This window comes from Tinamus guttatus, unplaced genomic scaffold (assembly GCF_059628265.1).
Source record: "Tinamus guttatus ecotype Peru unplaced genomic scaffold, ASM5962826v1 Tinamus_guttatus_pri_ptg000308l, whole genome shotgun sequence".
NCBI classification, from domain to species: Eukaryota; Metazoa; Chordata; class Aves; order Tinamiformes; family Tinamidae; genus Tinamus; species Tinamus guttatus.
The window spans coordinates 6,032,951-6,051,503 of NW_028288842.1; the positions used below are offsets into that span (position 1 = coordinate 6,032,951).

The window sequence follows — 18,553 nt, forward strand, 5'->3', positions numbered from 1 at the left end:
TTGCATTTTGTTAGACGTCAATTATTAATTTTCAGGTAGCAGATAAAAAAATGGGAAAAAGGGACCGTAGCTCACAAGTCAACTTTTGATGTTTATAAAAACAAGGCATTCTAGCAGCAGACCAGATGCAGTGCTGCTAAGCAAGCTGCTAGCAGACTTTTTTTTTAAAAAAAAAAAAACTGTAATTAGCTGTGTTAAGCATTGAAAGACATACACATGTTATTAAAGAGCTTTTTTTTCAGAAATATAAAACATATGCATCAGGATATCAGTAAGTATATCACCAAATTAACAGCATAAGGTCGTTCCCTGCTGTGTAGCTAATAATTTAAAGGACTGTTAGCAGCATATGCCATATGATTTTTTTCTTTTGTTAAAGTATGTTAAAGCATATGTGACTTTTACCTCTTCACGGAAACAATTTCCTAACTTATCCGGGATCTATCCCGGACGAGCAGAGGGCTGCTCTAAATCCTTCGCACGTTGAAGACACCGCGGGGACAACTCGGACCGCGGTGCGGACGGTGCCTCGGTTGGCGGCTCTGCCCGCTGCGCTGCTCTGCGGACGGGCCGCACCGCGCAGGGCACCGGCCCCCGGGAGCCTGCGGGGAAACGGCCGCGGCGCGCTCGGATCCTCTCCAGAAGGAGAAAATCCAGGGAGCCGCCGCGCCCTTCCCTGCCGACCCGCGCCCGCCCTCCCACAGCGGCCGTTAGGAGCCGTTGGGAGCCGTCGGGAGCCGTTACCCGCCGCCGCGCGCCCTCACCTCGGCCCCGGGAGCGGCGAGGCGGAGCCGGCCCGCCCTGCCTGGCCCGGCGCGGCCCGGCCCGGCCCGGCGCGGCGCGGCGGCTCGAGGGCGGGCACGGAGCGAGGCAAAACTTTCGGCCGCCGCCACCTGCGCCCCCCTCGTCCCCCCGACCGCGCGGGCTGCGCCGCCATTGGGCGAGCGCTACCGAAGCCCGCTAGGCACAAAAGGCGTTGCTAAGGGGGAGCCGTATTTTTTCCCTCCTTTTTTCTTTTTTTTTCTCCTCTCTCTCCCTCTCTACTTTTTTTTTCCTCCTCATTCCTCCCTCCTCTCCCCGCCACCCCCCCCCCCCGCTTCCCTCTTCGCTACTTCTTGGGAGCGGCGGCCGGTGTCGCTCAGAGCGCGCCCGCTCGGCGGCCACCTCGGCGCGCGCTGCCCGTGCGGGCGCGGCGGGCGGCTGAGGCGGGCGGCGCTCCGCGGCCCCGCCGCCCCGCGCCGGGCCATGGCGTAGCCCTGGCCGTGGCCGTGACCGTGGCCGTGGCCGTGGCCGTGGCGTGGCGAGGCGGCCGCGGGAGGCCAAGATGAGTTTCCCGGCGGAGGACGGCGTGGGCAGCCTGTGCCACAAGGCGCTGCAGATCATCTCCGAGCTGTGCCTCGGCGGGCAGGTGGAGCGCGACAAGTGCGCCGGCATCTTCCCCCTCGAGACCGCCCGCCAGGGCATCGGCGGCACAGGTAGGAGCCCGCCCGGAGCCGGAGCCGGCGCCGGGGGAGCCGCTGGTGCCGCCCGTGGGGCTGCGGGGTCAGTTCGTGGCGCGCCCGGGCACGGCGGGGGAGCGGAGCCCCGCGCTGCCCGCAAGGGTCGGGGCGCTCCTGGAGGCAGAGGCGACGAAACCCCTCAGGGCGCGAGGGGCTTTTGGGGCGTGAGCATCCCCCGTGTCCCTTCGTCCCTCAGCATCTTGGCGGTGCCGGCCCCGCGGTGCCAGCCGAGCCGGGACCGGTGCAGGCGGGCTGGGGAGGGGGCTAACTTCAAACGTCCCGAAAGCAGGAACATTTTCAGAGCGGGGATTTTTGACCCCCCGTTATCGTTGCTCCCCAGAGAAGATTTCCGTCTTCACTGGGTCGCTTAGCATTGGCTCCGCTCCTTTGCACGGTGCTGTCCGGAGCCAGGGCGTTGCACAGTACTTACTTGTTGTGTTTAAGATGGGGCTTGAAAATTAGCCCAAGTTCTCGTGCTTAATTTCTGCCTGAAGTGCTCGGTAACCTGGTCTGTCGGTGTATCAAAGGAATTAGACAGCTTGTGCCACAGCCAACGAATAGCACACTTAAAAAAAATACTACTGACAAGTCGTTGGAAGCAACTGGTCCTGAGCATGTGCCTCAGCCGCGGGTTTGCTGCCACAGCTGCTGCTTACTATTATTTTTTCCTTGCTATTCTCATCCTCACTGCAGGGGCGGGGAGCAGTGTCCTGGTAGCGGAGCAGGGATGCCGCCCGTGGGGCCCGGGCCCCTGCGCGGCGGCGGCGCCGCTCGTGGGACCGCGGGGTCCCCGCGGGAGGGCAGGAGCCTCGGCGCCTCCCGCAGCTCCCGTGGCGCTTCGTGGCTGCTAATCGTCACGGTGCAAAGCGTGGGAGGCTGCCTTAAAATGAAATCACTTAACGGGGCGGGGGTGGGTAGGTAGAGAAACAGACCGGGTCTCTGCAAACATTACTGGCGTGTAGAGATCACTGCACAGGGCGTCAGTGTTAGGCGTTGGAGCGACTGCTTTCGGTATAAATAGATGGGACGTGAAGGATGCATGATGTCCCATAAAGTAAAGCAAGGTTTGCTGTTTGGAAAACGGGAGTCTTCAATGCTTGCCTTGCTGTCGCATTGCTTATAGTAACAAGAGCTGCTTTTATTCAAAGTCAAGAGTGCTGTTGGAGTTTTACATGTGAAATACCTGACCTGAAATTGTTGGACAACAAGAAGGTGGTAATGGGCAGACTAGGGGCTTGAAGCAGCAGTGTCACATCTCGGCTGAGTTCCTAACCTCGTTTTCTCTGTCCTTCTCTAACAGAAACCATTATTAGATGATGAGTGTCAACTGTATTTACACTCAAGTTAAATTAAACATCATCTCATTAATTAATAATGCTTCTAGTAAGCATATTAAAATACTCTCTGACTCCAGAGGAGGCACAAACAGACAGTCATTGTTGAGACTTGGCAGTATTTTAATGTGTAAACTTGGATAGAGAGGATATTTACATCACTCGTGTGTGTAAATACACACTCTCATGAATTTTATGAAGTGTAGGCTGTAATTACAGTGTTTAGGTTGAGAGAAATTATTGAAAGGTGAACACATAACTGTAGAGATATCTCTCTTCTACTCTTCAAATGCATGGAGAGTTCCTGTTCGTCTCTGTGAATAAAGTTAATGTTATCCATGGTGTTGAACATGCGTGGCTCTAGTTCATTAAAGGCGGAAATGTTAAATGTTACAACTTCAGCCACAGAATGAAGACAGAGAAATGCTTGTTTGTTTTTCTGAAACGTCTTTGCCTGGTACAAAGGATAGTAGTGTTTGGTGTGAAAGTCCGTGCCACAAAACCATATACTTCTGTGGCTGAGTAAATAACGCATGCATCTGGGGTCGTGCAGCTGCAGTTCTTCCTGCTCTTTGGGGGAAGAAGGGAGCAATGGTTAAGTACTCCTGTCAATTTTACTCTGTTTCCAAACAGTGATGTGCAGGGTGCCATTTGCCAGGCACTTCCTTGGCAAGTGCAGGGGCTGGACACTGATTTTTGTGGTTTTATCTAGGTATGAGAAATAGCATAATGGAATCTAACACAGACAGTGAACAGGAAGCTAGAGATACAAAGCAAAAATAGGGAGTATGGATTTGGGGAAGCAGAACACAACAAAATAAAACAGCAGGAAGGAATCAGGAAAGAGCTATTCAGGTACACTGGTAACCAAAATGATGCTTGGGATAATGAATAAGGAAATAACTTCATCTTGTTTAGTTCTTCTTATTCTCAGAGAAATAAGAGTTTGGGCATTCTTTGTGGACAAACAGGATTGCATCAGTGAAATCTCTGATTCTTCAATAGTTTGCTTTTTCCTTTTGTTTATTTGTGTTTATTCCCTCCCAGTGGCAGCAATGAAACCTTAGAACCCTCATTTACTGCTCACCACTTGGGTCAAGAATGGGTAATCATATTTAATGTAATGGATGATTAATCTATGGAACTTGCATCAAAGAATGATATTGAGAGAAATAATCTTCCAAATTTCTAAGAGCATTAGACAATTAGTGAAGATGCAACATCTGCTGTTGTATTTTCTGCCCTAGTAATTACAAGGGCTATTAATTGTCATGTCTCAGTGGAATGTTCAAGAGGAAAGATTAGGAGGCTATTTACATTCACGGTACCTTTATATAGTTAGATGGCACCATGAACTTTCCTCTAAAGAGTATAATGTTTTTGGCAAAATGCAGAATGGACCACTGATTTTCTTATAGACACTGTCTTTACTTCCAAGAGTTTTGAGCAAAATAATTAAGATCTTTGTCAAATAATGGGAAGGATTCGTCTGGAAAAGAAATGAAGCTTGCAGAATTGGACCTACCAAAATTAATCTCTAATCTAAAATAAGTATTTGCTAGATATGTTCAAACTTCATGTGTGCAGTTTGGCTGTACCTGTATTTACAATCGGGTTACCTGGTTAATAATAAAGAACTCCAATTTTGCCAGTTAAGTATTTCCTGATTTTCAAAGAAGCTGAATACATCAAAGTCCTATGTGGGAGCATTTCTGAAAGTTAAACCAGTTGCATAAAGTGTAGTGAAAGGACATGACTCCTGCTTTACAGACAAGTGTTTAAAATGTGTTGCTATTGCATGCCCCCTGCAAATTAGGGCATCTACTGCTATTGTTGTCTTTATTTTTTGGCCTACTGATCCTGCAGAACTTGAGAGTCCCATGATCAGTTCTCACGGGCTACCAGTCTCTAGAACCAAGCTGGGAACCCAGTACGTATCATTTCAGGAGGGCATTTTATAGCCAATGGCCTGAAGAAGGATGTTGACTACTGCTTGTCAGACTGTAAGTTTTTAAGTTGGCCATGCGGAGAGCCTCTGCTTCTACAGGTTTATTCATTATTCACCTAAATATTCTACTTTCAAATATTATATTGTCATAGAAGCTTAACCAACCAAGTTTCTAGCCCTCCCCATGATTGTCAGTTTCCCAGGAGTGGGGCTAAGGGTAATAAGAACTCACTAGAGCACCCGGGCATAGCCAGCCTACAGTTTCGCTCTTCAGCTCTCAACCTGCTGATGGCAGCTGATGATTCTCATTCAGCTCAGTTTCCTTTAAACACAAATATACACATATTTAGATTTAATATAGGCTGTAAGTGTACTTACAGCCAGCCTTCTCCTGGCTTAGCTGGATAACCGTTGAGTTCTCTGCCTGGATCCTTTGCAGGAGAGAAACAGATTTACCCGGTAGTGGGTTATCAAGTTCTTTTCTGTTGTGCCAAAGCAAGCATGAGGGGGGCTGCAAACAGCTTGGATGGGTGTGAAGCATACTGTGAGCGGCGTAGGAATGCTGCACAAGAAAGGCAGTTTTCTTCGTAAGAAAGTAACTGCTCTGTATAACAATTGAGCTTTTTGTTATAGACAAATGTGATAAAGTTAAATAATAAACATTTGACCTGGGAGCAGATCAAGTTATTTATGCTATAACTCATAACCTGGTCACAACACAGTTATAACCAGGTTTGCAGGGTAAGTGTATGGTTACTGAAGTCTATGCTTCCCAAAAATCAATGTTAGCAAGCTGTGGGAAAAAAAAAAAAAAAAGTGCCTCCAATTCAGCAGCGGGAAGGTAGAACAGAGGGCTAAACATACCACAGAGACCAGATTTATTTACAGTAAATGTGAAGGCAGTCAAAACAACAGAGAAGTACTCAGCACAGACAACAGCGATACACAGTAGAAACTGGAATTAAGCAACAGAATCTTCCTGCTTCCTCCTTATATGTTTTTTTCAAAGAAACACAAATAAAAAATACCACAATGGTTACACAGCTGGAGGTCAAATCTGTGATGATGAAGATAGAAACACAGTGTTTTGCTGGGTCTCATCATATGTGTGAGGTTATTGTTACATAATGCTGGGCTTGAATAAATGTAAGCAGGACAGTTCAGAAATGACACTTGAGCTGTGTGAACCTTGTTATAGCTATGGCATGTTCAAGATTAATGACTGTCCTATGAGCCTCAGAGGTGTTTTCATTTCATCCTCTTGTCTGGAAGAGGATAATGAGATATTCTTGAGGATGTTTACAGAGACATCCTCATAAATGTGAGAACAGCATGGGACCAAGCCCAAAGCAGTTTTTGGGGGGTAATAGAAAGGAAGAGGAAGGGCAGACATTGGCTGGGCAGAGATGGGAGTTTATCTCCCATTGAGATTAGATGAGAGTTAACAAGGATATTGGCCAGAAAAAGCCCTGCAAGTAGAGACAAATAATCTACATTTTATGCAATAGAGAGGAGAGTCCTGCATTCAGTGCAGCAGATTTTGCTCCCTACACGGCAGGCAAAAAATGATGACCCAGTCAGGCAAAGTGAGGACCATCTTTTCTAATTGCATACAACATGCTTATCATGTACTGAGGCTCATAATTAAACAGCTGTTGTGTCACGTTGCTTCTGAATTGAGGAAAATAGAAGGTAAATCAGGCCAGGAAAAGGCTAATAAGCTTTTAAGAAATCCTTGCATTTCAGCATCTGGAAATACGTGCTATATGACAAAGGCTATATGTTAAAAGCCCATACATGGAGTTTGAAATGTAAAAAAGGGCGATTCATTTTTGCCTGGTTAAGTGTAGATGCTTGGATGCATTAATAGATACAATAATTAGATAAAACTATTTTGATGAGAAATTAGTAATATTATATCCTGCAGGGACATAATAAATCAGTGATACCCTTTTTGACTCTTTTTGACTTCCTCTACAGTCCCTCAGAAACACAAGACCTTAAAACCCTGTTAACTTTAAGAAGCAATAAACCAGCCAGTAGATGGTGATAGCTGTTTTGAGCAAATTTCTACATCAATCAGACTAAATTAACAGCACAGGAGGGAGCACATTCACAACAGAACATGAGGACATGTCATGAGGACAGCAGAGGAGGTCGTATCTAGACTTTTAAATGATAAGCTATTTTTGCAAATTGAAAGACAAGTTTCATCTTAAGGAAGAAAGCAATAAGACACTACCTGTCACTTGCATGCTGAAGCATTATGTTCCCGTTCTGTAGGGATTTGGATGAAATTGAGGTAATTGTGGAAGATCTGCTAATGCCAAGTAAAAAATGAACACCAACAGTTTTTGATGCTCTTTTAATTTCCCCAGGGAAAGCTGAAATGTTGGGTTGTACCAACTAGTTCATATACATGGGGATGAATGAGAAGGAGACCTATTGGATATAGACATTGATAAAGACTTCTCACCTCCCGCCCCCCCCCCCCCAAAAAAAAAAAAACAACCTGGAACATCATAGGCATATTAATTTACTTGAATGAGTTGAATCCTGATGTTTCAGAAGTCTGTTGCATTCAGAACAGACCCCACAGAAGAGTGGAGTTGCTTATGAATGATTAGCAAGAGAAGAAAAAAAAGTAAAAAAAAAAAAAAAGGAGTTTTAATAAGTTAGAGGCAGCATTCTTTAACCAAGATCCATTATATGGCGAGAGTGGGCCAAAAGAGATTATAATCCTTTTTACCCAGGAATTCCTGCTCCCGCGGTCACTTTGCTGGCAAGAGCACGCTCTCAGCGCGGTGCTTTGCAGACGCGTCAGGCACGACTGGTCTCCTGCCAGACAAGGACAAGTGCAGTAGCGTTCTGCAGCAGTCGTGGATCATGAGCCTGGGGTACAGTTCTGTCCTGCAGACTCATCCTCATCCCTTTAACCTCTGGCAGGAGCTAGGTGACCTTAAGCACATCTGCCTATCCTCTGGCCTGTGGTCTGACTTGCGAGAGGCACCGAACGTGTGGTTTGACACAGCTATAGTGGGCCACCCCTGCCTTGTTCTGCCTGCTGCTTGTACCCACGGGCAGCAGCATCGCAGCGCTCTGGTCACTCTCCGTGTGAGTTCCTGTGTTCATGGAGTGTCTTTTCCAGGCTATGCATTAAGGTTTCTATGCCATCGGGGCACTCACTAAATGTAATTTCATAGAAGAGTGGAAGGCTGCCAGAACGCCTGTCTGTGAATGCATTTGTATGCAGAATTTGATTGAGGCAAGTGGTTGGAAGCCATAATATAGAAACCATTGCTCAGAGCATTCCCAGTCATCCAGAAAAAAAATGGTCATGTTTCGATGTTACTTGTTTAATGAAACATTAAATGTCGAGGTGGAAATGTTTCTCAGGAGACTTATAAAAATGCAGGGAGATTTTGAAGGAAATATAGCTCAAGCACTCCCAAAATAGGTGTCACCTTCTCAAATGAGAAATATAAAATGGCCTAAAATTTCAGCATCTTGAAAGAGTAATTTTAAATGGAAAACTGTGAGCAAGAGGACGATTTCAGTTAGGAAATCTTATCAAGATTATGAAGATGACATTATGGATAGTGGTATGTAATGAAATATCACTGTAAGCAAGGTTAACTCTGTTGAATTTACAAGAATATTTCCCGTTCCTCAGAAAGAGGTGTGTGAAAGACAGGATTTTCTCCATGTTCATAAGTTTACCTGGCTTATAAACAAGAATGGCAAAGATAATGTTCCCAGATAAGTGTTCAGAAAAGATGTCCTATTCTGTGCAAAAGTGTAGCACTGAAGACAATATGCAGTTCAAAATGTTTTTCCTCTCCCTTCATCAAAACCAGTGAGAACATTGTTTAGACTGTTGGCAATTAGCTGTGTCCCAGCAGAATGAAAACATCTCCATCTGCATCCAAAAACTTAATCAGCCTTTGAATTTGCCACCAGTTTTCTGTCTTTAAATAATTCTAAAATATATAGAATACAACATCTTTCTGATGATACATCCATTGTTCATTACCTATTTTACTTTGCAACCAAGTTTTCCTGATAAGGATCTGAAGAAATTCCAGGGATGTGAAGAAATTCCCGGTCTCTATAACTGCCTTTTAATGTTTTGTCATCTAAAACAAGACTTCATGTAAAAAGTGCAATATAAGAGATGCTGCCTGTCTAAAGCTTAAAGAGTTAGGGAAGCTACATTTGCCTGCTGTTCTACAGATGACTTTAGTCTTCACACAACAGGAAAAAATTCCTAGTAAAATTTCCATTTCCTTGAAAAAAATTTCAGTTGAACAACTATCAGAAGTGAAGAAACAAAACAACACTTTCTAGTTTTTATGCCAATTTATGTGACATGCTGATTGCTTTTTTAGCAATGATTGCAGTAGCTGCAGTGAAATTAGTTTTCTTTGGTAATGAACTAATATTTTAGTCAAATTCCTGGCAGTTATAGTATTTCATATTTTTGTTCAAGTATTTTGTATGAAATAGTACAATATTTGGGGGATCTGGAATTCAATGGTGAAATACCAAGTGCAGAAAGTGTAAGTTTTTAAGTGTAAAATGTATAAGAATAAAACCATTTATCAACTTAGCTCTTAGACTTTCTCTTTTGCTCTTGAGAGTTCAGTGGTTTGATGCAATTCTTTTGAGCTAAAAAATACCCATTTTCCATAAAGATTTGGGGGACTGATTGAGAATTTGAAATAGCGCAATGGAAATACAGAAGAAGAAAAAAAAATAAAAAGAAAAGGTTGAAAAAATCGAGTAGGTGTTTAAAAGAGACACCAAGTTACTTGAAGGTTGGAAAAAATATCTTGCAGCAAGAAACTTAAAATAGAATTGGTTCGAAGTGCTGTGATGGAATGTTCTTCAGCTGAAGAACAAAACTGAAACTGCTAGAAGGGGTCAGTTTTCACACTTTCGGTTTTGAAATGTTTCCAACTGTTTCAAAGTTGTTGAAGCATTGTGTTTCAGCATACTCTAAATGAAAAATTATGACTTTCTGTTCTAAAAATCTTCATCTCAGGGTATAACATTTAAATATTGCAAATATATATAAATATATATTGCAAAATACTCTTTAATGCGTGTGAGAGAGATGTTAATGAACATTTGGATGAATTTGACTTTGTATTAGCTTTTGCTAATGAGCAAAAACCAAAGTTTTCTCCAACTTGTTTCAAAGTTCAATTGTTTCAGATATCAAAAAAATTTCACTGGGATAAAAATATTATCTACCTCTGTATTCATAAATTAGATTCGCATATGACCATTCTCCAGCATTGAGGCCAACTCACATGTAAAAGCCTCATCCACACTGTTAAACTCTGTCATCTACCAAAATAAGACCACTTACAAACTGCCTATTGAGAATAATTTCCTGAAACACGCCCAGAAACTGGTAGGGTGAGTGTGAACTGTGCCATGTTAGAGCTGTTCCATGACCTGCCATAGGCAATTGGGTTTAGTGACTGGGTTTCTTTCCTTACTGCATTTAGTTTATTTGTGTTTTGCATAGGCATATGTTATGAGTACTGAATTGTTATTTAATCTTTCATACAAAGGCATAAGAGAAGGCAGTGACACTAAATTAGAACTACAAAATGCCAATTAGCGATACAAATTTGCAACAAGGCAATTACCATTGAAACAAGCTGTAGACCCAGCATCTTTTCATGTCTTGATGTCAAGATAGGACATTGTTGCGGCATGCGCAAATGGAAAGTACAGAGCTCAGTAAAGGTCTCAGAGCAAAGAGTAGATCAAAACAAATAACCCAATAACCTCTCCCAGGGATAAATTCTCTAGGAAAATCACACACTAAAGTAGTGTTTGCTTCTTTTGTTACATTATTATTAGTTATAATTATGCATTAATTTATATTATAGAAGCATCTTAAACCAGAAGTTGCCATATAAGTTTCGCATTAAGAGAACGTGCATATTCCAAGGGCTACATTTTGACATTTAACTATAGACAGAAAAGGCGACATCTTTGTCAGGACTGTCAGGAAATGTCCAAGAAGGCAAAGCTCTGATCAGGGCAGTGCCACAGTTTGTGCCAGACTCTTTAAATCAAACACATTTCCTGTCATTTCCTCTATGACACTGCAAGGACATCTACGAAGTAAAGTTAAGCAGAACTGAATCTTTCAAATTTCAAGACTAACTACGTTTTCTGTTTTCTTTTGCTACTTTCATGTCTTTTTATGTCAAAAGGGCTTGAGCTCAGTATTTGTTACTGAGAGGTGTATCTGGTAATTACACATTATCAAAAACAAATGAACAAAATAACAGCAATAACAACAAAACCCTTCCCAAATTTTCAATTGGAAGCTCAGTCTCCACAAGTGACCTGTGAAATACACACTACATCATGGAGCCAATATGTGCCTAGAGGACTATTTTTCTTCCTCTGATCCTTTAGAAAAAAAAAAAATGCTCAAACTGCTTGGTGCACTTTTCCACTGGTTCAATTTAGTAGCCTGTAGCCTGGAGCTATGGATGCAAAATATTAGCTGTAAAACTGTCAAGACTTGTTGTAACAAGCAGCAACAAGCCATCGCTTGAGGGACATTTAAACAGGGTTTATTGAATGTTTTTAAAATATACAAAAGCCTTGCTTTTCAAAGGATTTTTTTTTAATTTTTATTCTAGGGTATTACATGATACTGGAAAAATCAAACTGAAACATGTCGCATGTAATAAAACTCCTAATTAGGGCTCTAAGTGGTACTTCTGATGATCCACCATCTCCTAAAATATGAGTCTGTTTGCAGACTCTAGTTGATATGAAATCTGTTTTCCTTACTTAGGCAGTGCTACTGGATATGTTAACCCACTGTGACAGAAAAAGTCAAATACTGGGCAGCAGGGGTAACTAATATGTACGGTATGTTCCCTGTACAACTTGGTGCTCTACACAGTACTCTGAGGCTAGCTGCAGTTTCAAAGCAGACTTCTAGACACCAAAATATTCATGCTGTCTTGATCTAGCATCATTTAAGATTTAACCTCAGTTTAAGATTTAACCTCAATTTCTTAGTTATGACAGATTGTACTATATTTATGCCCATTAAACATCAGATTTAAGCATGTTTCTGAAGTAGCTAGTACACAGAGTTAAAAGTTTGAACAGTCATTAAGAAAAATGTGCCTCAGTCTGGATGTTTAGAACTGATGTGTCATTATGTGTACCTATAGAAAATGTTATCTGTGATTTAATTCTGAGTAAGATGTGTTCCTGAGCCAACATCCTTTGATTAAAAATGGCTAGACATATTTGGGACCATTTGGGTAGCCTCTTCCTTATTGAGAAATCTGATTTTGTGGCTGGTGGTTGATCTCTAGCCTGAGCAACAATGGATGGAATATTTGTGAAGTTGATTTGAGAAGCTGACACATTTTAAAATTAAAAGTGTCGGCTTGGATAGCAAAAAGTAAAAATATTAAGTAGATTTTTTAAACTCTACACAGGATAATGATTTAAGATTCTTCAGTCTCCTTACCTGTGTCATTCTTTTTTCCCCTCTTCGTGTTTGTCTGTCATGATGGTCTCCTGTTTCTAATTCCTTGCAGACATCTCAGTGAGTCTGTTAGCAGTAGTCGTCAGCTTCTGCGGGCTCGCCTTGCTCGTAGTCTCGCTTTTTGTCTTTTGGAAGTTGTGCTGGCCCTGCTGGAGAAGCAAACCTCTCACTTCTAATGTCAGTAATATCCCTCAAAGCAACTCCAGTGCTCCTACGGAGGTTTTTGAGACCTGTGAGAAAAAGGAAGTTAAAGAAAATGGGAAACCTTCAACAAAGGTACTTGAAGCTGCACTGAAAATTAGCCACACTTCACCTGATATACCAGCAGAGGTCCAGAACGCGCTGAAAGAACATCTAATCAAACATGCACGCATGCAGAGACAGATCACTGAGCCTACGTCATCATCAAGGTAAGGGACGCTCAAATTTATGGCATGTGCCCTGGGAATAGACAAATGCCAGAACATTCAGCTCAAGAGCTTCCCGATCCTAGGTTATTCGCTGAGTTGTGGGTAAAACAGCGGTCATGTTAAGCCAAAGCTTCCGTGTTCTGTGAACAAAATACTATGTAAAATAAGGTGCACTTTCATTTTTGAACATATAAGCATGAAATATATATTTTCAGCTGTTTTGCCAGTACATATGTTACTACATCAGGCACTTTCATTTTAAGTTTTGTGTGCAGGAAAAGCTGTGTCAGTGTTATTTTTAAAGTATTGCAAGTCTGTAGAGTCTAGCTTTTCAGGGAGATATTTTTGTTGCTTTAACAGTTGCTTTTGCAGATGAAAGTTTCCCTCATCATTAAATAAATGACAGCTTTGTTTTTGATGGCACACATCTTTAAGACACAGTTTGCCACTTATAAAGGAATTAAAATCCTAGGCTAAAAATATAGATCCTTATGGAGTCATCTTAAAGCACTGCAGATTTTATAGAGATTTTTTAAAAAATTATAAGCAAATAGTAGGGCTGAAGTTATTTATTTCGTATTAAAATGGAGGAGAAATGGAGGAGAAATGGAGGAAACTTTTATTTTCCCTCAGGTACTAGATTAGGTTGATATGCAATGAAAAAGAGATGTGCAATGATCTATAGCATCAAATGTTTTTTTTTTTTTTTCTCCACACACAGTCCCATCAGATTTAATGCATGAGAAATAAACAAGGAGATACAAAGTTTGGATCCTACATCAGAAAAAAAAATCTTTTGTAAACACAAATACGAAAATGAAGTTGAAAGGGGGGATTATGTGTGATATTATATAATGATTCTAATAAGAATAGAATTGCAGTATAGAAAGTAGCTTTTACTCACTAGGCTGTGAGGTGAACACATGTTGCTAAAGCAATAAAGTTGAATTACAGTAAGTTTCAGTGCCCCAATATTGGAAAAGGCACATTCTTTACATTCAGTGGACACACATTTTGTGAGCTGCTAAGATGATAATATTTTGCCAGCGCAGTATATTCTTTGAGATGGCAGGTGCTAAAGTGCTTTTTTTTCAGCTTTTCCAGCATGCTGGAACAGCCCACAAGCAACTGCAGGAAGCTACCAAAATTTAGAGACCTCCAGCCAAGTGAGATCTAACTGAGTCTAGCAGCTGAACTGTCTCCTGAATGTTGAGTCTGTTCAGAGTGCACTAAGTTACACTGCCATGGCTATGCCAGCTTCCAACTACTGTATCCACTTGCTAAGAGAGGGGATATATTCTGAAAAACTTTTCCAAAATGCTAGCACGACAACTGAAATTTCAATTGTCATATTGGAAATAGAGGTATCAAAACCAATACAACTTAGTATGACTAAAATATTTCTTAATGGGATATTTTCTAGCTGGACATTAATAGAAAGAATTTTATCTATTTTGTGCCAATAAGTAAATCTTTAATTAGTCAGATTGTCATGTCCTGAATAGACAGAATAACCAGCTAGTTGACAAATGAACTCAGATGTTCTCTGTGATACTGCAGAGAAAGAGAGACATGCCAGGAACATGGTCCAGAGTTGTTTCAGTTTGGAAGATATTCCCACGGACCTCCAAAATAATTTGGACCAGGACCTAAAACCATGAGCTATCTTCAAAGGACAGTTTTCTGAAAAAAGCTGTTTATCATTCCTTTTCTTTCTACACAGGTTGGTGACTTTGTAAGGGAGATCTTTCTTTCCATCTTCTCTATATTATTTGTATCAAATCTTCCTTCAGAGAAGCATTTCCCTCCCCTCGAGTAGCCATTCCGGTGTAGCCAATTAATAGTACAGTATTTGGAGACATCATCTTCTGTTAGAGTTTGCTGAAAAACTTCGCACGCTTGTTATATACCATTTTTACAATCCAAAAATGCACCTTTATGTGCTAACAAATGCGTCTTTTCTATAACTCTGCTTGTTTCGCAAAGCTGCCTGCCTGCTGAGACCTATACTTCCCACAGTCCATATTAATTATGTATTAATGTATGAATTTAATGCATAAGATGAAGACTGGACACTTGGACCGACTTTTTGGTTGTGTAACAGAATGTTGGATCACGAAATTACTAAAAACTACCACAGTACCCTTCCTTTAAAGAAAGGGGAGCCTTTAGCAGAAATAGTATAGCTTTCCCTTACACTACCCTCACTGCAACACTTCTTCATTGTACTTCAGAGAAACTAAAATGCATCTCCAAACTGTTCCCAGTTGACAAGAGATCTAATAGAAATGTTTGCTGAGTTGTGTTAAAATTTCCTCTACACTAGTCTCACCTGAGCTTGTGCAAAGAAAAGAGTTGTAGCCAGTTCTCTGATAGCTACTCATATCTTCTGCCTGTCTTGCCAGACCGCCATGTGAAAGTTAGATGACATTTTTTGTCTTCATGCAGCCACCAACTCTTAACAAAAGCAATGGAATCATATTAACTCATTATAATTGAAGCATAAATAATTTTAAAAGCCATTTACAGCAATAATAAAATGTACCTGAATACTTTTTCTAGACTGCACATATAACATAGACATGTTACTGCAGGGATATGATGTATTTTTGCTTAATTACAACTATATAATTTTAATGGTTCTCAATAATATGAAAAAAACTCCTGCTTATTTTTTTGTTTAAATCAGTCCTTAGTCCCAGTTAGCCAGTAAACCGCAATAAGTGGTACATTCCTGCATCAGCTCTGTACATTAAACTACATTTTAGTTCTGTGTTAGAGAACCACTCTTCCCAATACTTCGGGGGGGGGGGATTCTCTATTATATAGAATCTCTATATATTCTATATTATATTCTGTAATATAAATTATTGTTTCTGTGATATTAGTTCCCTCAAATGTCCATCTGTAACTTCAAAAGGCAGGTTCTGAGCAATTTAACTAAGTCAGTTCCCGAGAGGTACAAAGGCAAATGCGAGGTGCTTAGGAATGTTAAGGTTAAAAAAGCCAACAGGTCTGCCTAGTTTAAGTGCTTGCAAGAGAGATAGGAGCCTCTATTCTATTTAAATACCACTTAAGTGTCTGTGTCCATTGCAGGCTGTGGTTGTAAAGATTAGCCTCCTGTCATCCAGGAGAACTAGAACAGGCCCATACCTCATAAACCTCAAGTCACAGCAGAAACAGCATCCTATTCTCTTCTGTCTTATTTGTCGCAATTGTACTGAGTTAGGAGTCAGCTTCATACATCAATGTTCCCCTGCAAGTGCAATTTTCTACTGAGGATTTACATACAGATTTGCTATGCCTCAAACTGTGTTTGTTCTGAGATAAGGAAGACATGTCTATAATACATATGCTACTAAGAGTCAGTAGTGATCAAAGTGCCTGAATTTGCACGTTAGTAGCTTTGCCACATCTTCACAACCTGGTTGCCTGTCATCCTTGTACTTCATTATAACCGTCATTAATTCCTTTGTTATTGCAGAACAAAAGACGATAAATATGTTGCCATGACAACAATGAAGCATCTTAATAATTAACACACCAATTAGCTATCCTGGCAAAATGCTGTGACTCAGAACAGATTCTAGGCGCTATGTAATTCGGGTATTGGCTCAGCAGAGCAAAAGCACTGCTGGTTCCCTCTTTGAATAATCATACAGCTGCGTCGTTTTGTTCGGTGACACCTCGCAACACCTAGCTAGGGCTAGCCCCGCTAGAGGAACTTGCTTATATGAAATTTGAAATTTTGAAAGGAGGTTGGTAACTTAGGAATCACAGATTCAGGAGTTTACATATGATTTTTACAGATATTAACTCAGGTCATCATATATGCAAGTAGATTTTTTTAATATCCATCTTAATTAAACCACAGGAAAATGTCACACAGTCACTTTTACTGTTTCCCCTGCATAACCATTTTTTTCTACTGCCTCTCTTTGGCAAGATTTGAACATGATTATCTGGGCATATCTGTACTAAAGTTGCAAGTATGAGGAGCACTGAGGAAGGCCTACTTGCACAGATTAGTACAAGTAATCTTGCACTAATAAATCTGTGCTTACTTGCACGGCAAGTAAGTAACACAGGACTTACTTTATGGAGTTTATTTTGAGGCAGGGACACTAGGGAGCTAGCACGTGAATTGCTAGATGCCCAAACACCCAAAGTCCTATTGTCAGTACAGTGTGAGTAGAATTCAGTTTCCACCTTAGTTTGGGCCTCTGAGAACACCTACCAGGCTGAATTTTTCAGAGAAAAACAATCCTCAAATTCCCTGCTGATATTATTATAATTATCTTTTCCTGACTAGCTTGGGCCTTTTAACTCCTTGCTCCATTTCACTGTGGACATTGTATACTATGAACTTGAGTACTCTTAACATCCGAGGGCAAAAAAAAGTCTTTAAAATGGCCCATCTTGGAGGAAAAAAAAGGTAAAATGTGTTATGAGAAGTGCATATTATTAATTTAAGCTGCAGATCAAAACACCTGGATTTTCTGGAGCCACTTCAAATCAAGACTATGAAGTCTTCCATCCCCTCTTGTTGTGTTATAGTAGGACTGTTCCCTACATCTAACACTTAAAGAGCCAAAAGGGGAAATGTTCTTGTCTATTATTGATGACTGCAGATTATCCTCTTGTATCTCAGCTGAGCTGAACTGCAGTAGTTTTGTGCTTTGTGTTCTTTGTGTCTTCTACAACCACTTCAGTTAGAGCAAAAATACAAACAGTGTCTATGAAATGAGTCCTGGTAGCTTTCAAATGGACAATTTGCATTTCTGTTTTAAAGAAAGAAACACAGCTGTGTCACCTCTTGTTTTCAGAACACAACACCACAGGGAAACAAAGCAATAAGGCAAGGCTGCATTTGTCATTAATAAGCAATTGATTGCAAAAAGCAGAGGAAATTCTGACAATTAAATCATTTTTAATGGCAAATAAGTATACTTGCAGGAGGAGATATTGAGTTTCTTTCTTTTACTTCTGTAAGGCTGGTTTGATTTCAGTCTTAATAGGAAAAAAAAATCCAGTGATGTTCATGAGTCAAGATAAGCCTGTAAATACTCTGAATGTGCTGCATGGTATCCAGAATTACAAGGATTTAAATGTAATGTATCTTGGTAGGAGTGTATGATTTGATTTTCTAATACATTACAAAGAAGAATTTGAGAACAAAAGAAAAAAAAAAGCTACAAAGCTCTCATGGAAATATGTTGACCCAAACTTTGATATTTATTAAAGCCAGAATGAAAGCTTGACGGTATTATTGGCCAAGGCAACTTGTACCCTGGTGTAGCAAAGATCTTAAACAAATCTATGAAATGTGCTAGGATGGTGGCTTATACTGGCAAAGCACTATGCTGAAAACCTCCAGGCATAGCTTTTCTTGGCCTTTTCAGTCCAACATGGATATATCGATGACAATGCTATGGGTGATCCTTTTTTTTTTTTTTTTTCTGCATGACTGCACTTTATTCATATCCTATCTCTGTGGGAGCAAGTGATGTTGGAGCTGTCACTTGCTGCAGGAAAGAACCTGAATTCACTTTTAGCAGTATAGCCTGAAAACAAGATTATAAACACATTGCCAGGACACTGGTGTGTCTCAGACCAAGAAGGTCAATTCTGAATGTTCATTTCCTCTCAAGGATGTTTTAACACTTGAAAAACGTTTGGGGGGGATTTAAAATTATTTTTAAAAGATGAACCTTTATTAATTTAGACTTCTTGTATTTTCTGTTTAGTAACACCCTTATATTTTCCTGGAGATAACCATGGCTCGTTTTGTGTGTGTGTGTGTGTGTATGTGTGTATGT

At 41.0% G+C, this 18,553-nt stretch overlaps 1 protein-coding gene across 1 annotated transcript in view; it reads left to right on the forward strand.

The window, feature by feature from the left end:
- The first annotated feature begins 1,316 nt into the window (after positions 1–1,316).
- Positions 1,317–18,553, forward strand: part of SYT10 (synaptotagmin 10) — a 33,281-nt gene continuing 16,044 nt past the window's right edge. Inside the window, exons 1-2 of the mRNA XM_088528454.1 lie at positions 1,317–1,475; positions 12,377–12,734. Coding sequence (XP_088384580.1) covers positions 1,325–1,475; positions 12,377–12,734 — 509 coding nt within the window. The 5' untranslated portion in view covers positions 1,317–1,324. The remainder of the gene's footprint in view (positions 1,476–12,376; positions 12,735–18,553) is intronic.